The 7840-nt window shown below is 40.8% G+C and overlaps 1 protein-coding gene across 2 annotated transcripts in view; it reads left to right on the forward strand.

The window, feature by feature from the left end:
* The window catches only part of LOC125983525 (protein kinase C beta type), a 38380-nt gene extending 31513 nt beyond the window's left edge, over nucleotides 1-6867 (forward strand). Inside the window, exon 17 of one of the 2 annotated variants that reach the window (XM_049744875.2) lies at nucleotides 4312-6867. In XM_049744875.2, the coding sequence (XP_049600832.1) occupies nucleotides 4312-4464 (153 nt within the window). In that variant the 3' untranslated portion in view covers nucleotides 4465-6867. Of the gene's footprint in view, nucleotides 1-119; nucleotides 2272-4311 lie in introns of those variants that run through there. The other variant, XM_049744873.2, reaches the window with a different exon arrangement.
* The last annotated feature ends 973 nt before the right edge of the window (nucleotides 6868-7840 follow it).

Below are 7840 nucleotides of genomic sequence, written 5' to 3' on the forward strand. Positions count from 1 at the left end.
GATGTCATTTCCCGCCCTACCTGCCACTCCCCCCTTCTTTTGTTCCCCTCCTTGATCCATCCATTCTTGTCCACCCCCCCACCCCCTGATCCGCCCTCCCGTCCCTCCCTCCTCAACAGTGTGGACGGGACGCTGAGAACTTTGACCGTTTTTTCACGCGCCACCCGCCAGTGCTGACCCCTCCCGACGACGAAGTGATTCAGAACCTGGACCAGGACGAGTTCCAAGGATTCTCTTTTATCAACTCCGATTTCCCTGGAAGCGTTCCTACTGCCCCTGCCCCTGCCGCTGAGCAGGCTTGATTGAAGCTCATTTATGGATATTGGGACACACACACACACTCTCACACACACACAATCTACTGCATACAGAACATGCATGCGAGTCTCTGCAGGTATCAAACCTGGAACATTCCAACAAGTCTTAGAGACACAAACAAATTAACACATTTCTTGCTCACACTGCATTTTAAAGGTCCAAATTGATTTATTAACAATTTACTGGACATTCTGATGATCTGAAAACGCATTACAACTGTTTTGGCCAAAATAGTGATAATAATGATTTTTTAAAAATAAATGTTTAATGTACTTTGGGGAAATAAAATATTAAATTCAGCAAAAAAGAATTCTGTTTAATAAAAAAAATCCGATATCTACTCACATGCAGTGTGAACAAACTGTGTTAAATAACATAACATATATGGGTGCAAAAAAAAAAAATACATGGCAGCATTCCGAGTGTTTGATTTTCTCTCCACCGTCTCCTTCCTTGGCTCTTCTGGCACTCTTGAGTTTGGCTTGCAATACTGGTGTGCTCCCTTAAAGCGTCGATATTAATCTTAGCCACTGTATGTTTATTCTTATCTATAATTGGAATGCTTGATCTTTTCGTGCATGAGTTTCTATATCTATATCAATAAGTTGGACCCAGGCATTGTATTTTACCGTCATGCCTACTTGCGTGCTCTTCCGAGATCATGATGGTAAAATATGGTTTGAATGGTGTGTTCGATAGACAAAACTCCTTTTGGTGGGGGATTCGCAGTTCCTTTCTTTGTGTTTGACAAAAAAAGCATGGCGCCAATACTTGTGTACATAATATATCCGGTTTCTGTGAATGGATGAGAATGAACTTTGCATGCCTGACCTCTCGGCTCAACGCCTGGCTGGCTTGTTTGTTTGTTTGGACGGCCATATTGGCTCCATCTTGCTTGGTATGGATGGAGCGCGCGCTATCTGACTTGCTGCTCCACAGCTGGTGGAAGAGGAATGAAAGGAAAGCAGTCTGAATGAATGTTTGCACGTCATTCGCTGAGGTGGAAGCACCGTGGGGGGGGGGGGGGGGGGGGGGGGTTGATGTGTTGTGACAGTTTGTCGTGTTGCCTAGCGACGAAACTTAAAGACGACGTTTTAAGTGCGCTGTGTGCATGTGCAATGAAGGTGTCCGTTCAAACTGCAGCAGCACAGAATGGAACAAGTCACAAAAGCACAGTCATGTTTGTCTTTTTGTGTTTTGTTCAATTTAGCAATAATCTTGTGCTGATATTTGTTACCGCACTTCACCGGAACTTCTTTTTCACTCCAACCATTTTTACTCGAATGAATTCATCTCGTATCATTACAGCAGTACACTGCAGCTGATCATTAATTTTTACTAAATTATTCATAAATGTCTGTTTTCATTGACAGACTTTGCCATTAACTGGCCACAACATAGTCTACTTAAGCTAAAATTAGACTTGGAGTTATATAACCCATAATCGTAGTACTGTCGTGTTTTATTTTGTAAATGTAAAGAAGATGCAAGATAGACTGTGCCACATTGTGGCTGGTCAGTTGAAAGGAAGAAAATATTCTTATTAAATCTTGAAATATAGATGCAGCTAAAAATTACCGTTAATGCAGCTCCATTTTTATTTATTGTACGTGGTATCCTGTATTATAACATAAATAAACAGTATCAGAGTTAAGTGCATAGAAATGTGCACCCGTTGGTCAGTATTGTCACAAGATGTGTTTGCATTTTTGAATAACAGCGATGCAAAAAAATAATAATTCCTGCATGAAAAAATAATTGTTTTATCATTGAGGCTTTACAGTATTTCCATGTAACGGTGCTTTATGTGTTTTAGTCCACAGCGCTTCAAATGTTTGATGAAACAGCTTTTTGGTGTGGAAAGAAAGAAAAAAGGCTTTTTACGTGCCAAATTTCTATGATTTTACAATACAAGGCTTGCAATAAAAAAAAAAAGAGAATTAGTCGTGCGCAGGGGAGTTGTCATGTGTGCTTTCATAGTGGTCTGCAGCCTTTTCTTCTTCTTCTTCTCTATGTGTATTTATTGAGCTGGTGCAACATGCAGTGGAGGAGCCAGATTAGAGTGATGGAGGCTGACAGATGGGGAGTAGACTGGAGAGAGGAAGGGAAAGAGACCAAGAAGAGGGGAATGCAACAATGAAGGAGGGAGGGAGGGAGCGGCAAACGGAGCAAGGCGGGCGGCTACGACAGGCTGTGCATATTTCATGGCTGCCACTTATCATAAGAGCCTTTCCTTGATGGGGGAAGCGCAGGTTTGATGACTTCAAGGAAATAACATGCACAACACGACCTACATACACACAGCCCTGCTGAGCCACTAAAGCTAAAGTACAGTCTGTAAAGTCAAATATGTTTTAGGGAGCGAATGGGTTAAATGAATCTACGAGCTGTGATTTGGGGTACAGGAAGTTAGGTTTGAATGTGTTTAATGCTGATAAAACATTCATGCTATAGGAAAATAAATGCCCTCATCCAAAATTAAGAAATGCAGGCTCTGGATAACACTATGGCAACAGACACACCTTTGTCTTCTCCAAGGTAAAGTATGGACTTGTATTGTTTTTGGAATAATGCTCGTCAACTAAAATATTACATTAGTAAGATTTTGAGGTGTCAAAAAAATGTTTTGTTCGTTTGGTCTTCAGTGATTAAAAAACAATTGAGCAATATTTTATAGTAAAAGTTTGTTGTTTTGATCAAACACAAATGATAAATCAGAATTATTTTTTAATGCTTCAATATGATTTGGCGATAATTACTACAAATTGAAATATGAGACGATTAATCTGATAATCAGTCAATTAATTGATTAATTTTGACACCTCTAGTTGTGAATGAAAATCTGAGTTTCCGATAATGTTAGGACGCCACTATTGGGTTGGGTGAAAGTCATTTTGTCATTCATGATGCAACTGGATTTAATGCAAATGATTTTGAACAGCAGCGGATGCTGTCTAAAGTTTGTATTGGCGTGCTTGTCATAGCTGTTGTACACAGTAAGCCGCTGCAGCTCCGGAGCGTGTGATAATTAATTCCAAATGTTGCGGCCCTAAAAAAATGAAAGCCAGTGGCTTCGGCACAAAGCAGCCAGCGCTTATCAGCCCAAAACAGGTCAGCGTTCGATACCCGCCTTTCATTCACCCTCCTCTCCTCAGTGCCTCCCACACACACACTCACACACTCGCCGCTAATCCTCTGCTTCCTGGAAAGTGATGGCGGGAGGCAGGAAGTAGAAGGACGACTCGGAGTAATGACTCTCCATGTAATAATCCTGTGAGCTTGTGGTTGGCATGCGGGTTCTATCGCCACATCTCCACCAAAGGCCACTGATATTTATCTCTGCTTTTCTTCCTCCTCTCATATCGCCATCATTCTGCCTCACAGCATTAAGCAACATTCAAGCGTGCTCAGATGGAACATATTAGGAGCTGCCCTACATGGCTGCCAGCTGGGTGTGTGAGCATGTATGCATGTGTGTGTGGTTAAAGTTTCGAAACAGAAGAACAGAAAATTGATGAGCTGACACTTTTTTTTTTACAATATCCCTGCAGGATAAACAGGAGTACTGTATATACGAATAGCGGCCATGTATTTACAGTCATCCAGGTTCAAGGGTTTAATTCTATTTTATTTTTTTATTTTATTTATCTTATTTTATTTAGTTCAAGGGTTTAATTCTATTTTATTTTATGTATTTTTTTATGTATTTTTTTTTATTTATCTTATTTTATTTTGTCAATTTTATTTTATAATTAATTTGTAATTTTTTTCTGACTTTTTTGAAAGCTTTCATTCTCCTAGTTCTTAGAATATTAGCCTAGCTTTAGCTTTTTTTCAATTTCAATCTCTTTGGAGGATGCCTGCGTACCTAATGTAGTGTCCACTTTTCTTCTCCATCCCTGTCCGCTCATCTCATTTTCATTTAATCATGTTTCCGTCCACGTTCACTCTCCCTCCACATCGGCGTCCTCTCTTCTTCCCGTCACATTGCAGAAAACCCGACGGGACACGTGCAACTTTGACAAAGAGTTCACCAAGATGGCCGTAGACCTGACGCCCACAGACAAGCTGGTCATCATGAACCTAGACCAGGATGACTTCATGGGCTTCTCCTACACCAACCCGGAATACGACGGTCCGAACTGAAGCCCGAACGGAATGTTGACGAGAGAGGTGACACGTGCTCGGCCAGTCCATTCAACACATAAATGGTATCGTCCAACTCGACTTGCACAATACTCTGGTTACCAAAGACTTTCAACGTATTGTGTAAACTAAAAAAAAAAAATGTTTATAGAAAGGATGACATCATATTGAATGTAATATTAAATATGTTAATAGTCTTAAAATGTTAATTGGGTTCCCTTTTCCCATTCCGACTATATTGTAATAAGAATAGAGGTTAACTGCATTGCTGGGCTTTTAATAATGTCTGTTTCAAAATGATAATACATTCACAATGTGGTCGAGCAAAAGTGTAATATGACAAGGTCAAAATGGAAAAAAAAAATTACAATTTTACATTTTCATCGTATTTCACCTCCTTTGGTTTTACGATACCCGCGAAGAGATGACAGTGTCACCCAATGTAGTGAAATCGTTAATCAAAAATTGAAGTGCTGCCTCCACAAGTGAAAACACACGTCCCTCGTTTCCTTTAGATTGCTGCGGGTTGCTTTAGATCAAGGAGTTGCTTGGCCGTAGCTCGCTCGGGTCACCATGGTAACAAAATCCATGCTCAGGATTCTGCAGTGGAAGGGGCGGGGCTAACAGTGGCTCATTTGCATGAGACAGGACCACCCCTTTTAAAGCAGACGTATTTAAGAGAGGCAAAAACGGAAGAAGTTCTTTCATTGGTGTTCAACTTTGGAGGTTCTACTATATCAAATTGAGCCAACTTTAAAGTAGCAAGATGGTGAAAGTTCTCGTTTGGGGTGCCAGTTGGATTTGCGGAAACGGAGCTCTGAGCACTTGGGCTTTTCCCTCAACTACCCACATCAACCATGACTGTGCTAATTTGTGCATCTTGACCATTGTTGCCTTTTTCAATTAGCGGTCATTCGTGGCACTTTGGAAGTGCTGACACATCACTGAGGAAAATGCCTAATGAGGAAACTTCTTTGAAGCATTTTGCCTTCCCATCCCCCCTTTAATTATTTCCATTTGCTCGGTAATCCTTGCTTCTGTGGAGGCCCACTGGGGAGCCGCAAATGATGTGATGTCAAAAGGTTGCGGCGGTCACCAATCGGGCCCAGCACAGCGGCTGAGGAGATGCTTTGACAACTCCCAAATGAGCCATTTTGCAAACAGCAATAACATCAGCAAGGTTGCTGATTCCCCTCCCCTCCCCCCTCCTAAACACATTTGTGCGTGCGTGCATAAATATATGCAGATATTGAATAACTGACGTTTGGAAGATGCAAAAATATGTGTGGATTCAAGGCCATGTTCTTTCAAATTCAGCAAATCTGCTCTCCCAGCCTTCCGACACTTTTTACAGCGGACTGCCAGCACGCACGCCCACTGCAGTGCACTGCAGTTTATCCACTGCCGTACTGTACTAGCTTGATTGAGACTCGGAATTATTAAGTGAAGCGTAACAAGGCGAACAATGATGTTCTCTCCTGGAGGCGCAAGGCACACTGCGGGTCTGATGCACACACTTAGGCGCATGCAGACACACAAACACACACACACAATCTTTAATGCATACATCTAAACCTGAAAACATTTCTTTACTGCCCTGTTTAGAATTATTGAAGAATATTTTTAAAAGTGATCAAGACAGAATATAAAAAAATATTTATTGTCCCATCTATGAGATTTCTGATTTTGCAAAAATAGACTAATTGCACATCCTCTCCAGTAGGTGGCAGTGGCGTTCCCGTTATCAGTTACGGGGGAAATATTGAACACAGATGAAAAGAAAGGCAGAGTGGTTAAAAAGCAATGTTAAAAATAAACACGTTAATGTTATTTCTAGAGTTATACTATGCATGCATGTGTTTTTTCTCTCGTTCATATCTTGTACTATATAAGCTGAATCGACCCGCTGTAAAATGTCGATGAACTGATGGTTACGTGTTCCATATATTGGGAATTATCATACATTCTGTGCTTCTTTTTGTACGTGGATCCATGTTATTAGAGATTACAGTTTGTGTACATCTACAGTGTAGGGTAAGAGTCTTCCATTATGATAGCTGGAGCTACACGTTTTTAAGATAATTATTCTGGAATTGCTGTCGATTGAGATATTATGACAAATTAAGAAGAGATGTTAAGTTCCCCATCCACGTCTTGTTTTAGCTTTAGCTCAACCTTCTTTTCTTCTGTGCGGTGGTCTCAGTGAACCTGAACTAGTGGCACCTTTTTAAAATTTCCCCTGCCTCACGTGCTTTGATTTCGGGCTAGCTGCTAATGCTAAACGCCAAGTAAAGATACTGCAAATGAAAAGTAGAAGAATGTTTTGTGTCATGGTTCACCAATGAGAAAATGTGTACTGTTGATGTTTATGGTTGTAGAATAATAAATTATTGTGAAAGGTCACGTTTGGATTTATTATTGGTCCTCAATAACATCGTCACTTTTTCAGCATCCAATAAATTGGACTGACGATCATCATCTTTGGTGAGTATGCCATATTTATATTTGACTGTGTCATTTGATAAATTTAGATTTTTGCTCCGAGCAACACAAATCCTTCCTGATTTGTGTAATCAGAGCACAATTCAAAATTTTGTTTTATAGGACACGGTGCACTCGGCAGATAGATGACGACTTGATGGAAGATTGAACGGACGGTAAGTGTGTAATAAGGAGATAAAAAGAACAGCAGGTTTAATTATCTTTGTTGTTGCAAATTTCCCCCGATCAACTTAAGTGGGAGCCACTACTAAAATACAAATCATCTCGTTTAAAGCTCTTCGGTAATTGGAGTGTGAGGCTGAAACCCAAATATGCAGCAAGAGCTCTCCACCTGGAAGCAAGCTTATAGCGTGCAACGTATTATAGCAGATATTTCCGAGATATTTATTAGGAGAGGGGAGGGGGTGGGTTATATCTTCCAGCATATTGGCAATAAGAAGGTGCACCTGGTTTGCGGTACGCTTCATTGCATCGGATGGAAATAACAACTCCTCCGCTACGTTGCTACCGCTAGCAAACAGATGTTTTTTAACCTTCATTTTACCTGTATAGGTGAATTGGGGGCGGGGCCAATGAAAAGCGGCATTGGTGAGAACGATGAGAAAGTGACAAAAGCGAAAGAATCTTATTTATTTCATTCAGCGCATCTAGAAAATGCTCAAGAGCATGACGGAGAAGCTTATTGGATTTACTTCACACTCTGGCTCTCACTCGCCCACACGCAGCCCCAACGCACACTTTGATGAAGCACAACATAGGCTGTTTCACTCCATCACACATCACCGTTAATTCACTCTGCTCTTCCGCTCTTAATCAATACGTCAGTCTTGTGTCTAATCACACACATTTTGCATCTTTACTCTTCTTTACTGTA

Source organism: Syngnathus scovelli, chromosome 16 (genome assembly GCF_024217435.2).
Source record: "Syngnathus scovelli strain Florida chromosome 16, RoL_Ssco_1.2, whole genome shotgun sequence".
Classification (NCBI taxonomy): domain Eukaryota; kingdom Metazoa; phylum Chordata; class Actinopteri; order Syngnathiformes; family Syngnathidae; genus Syngnathus; species Syngnathus scovelli.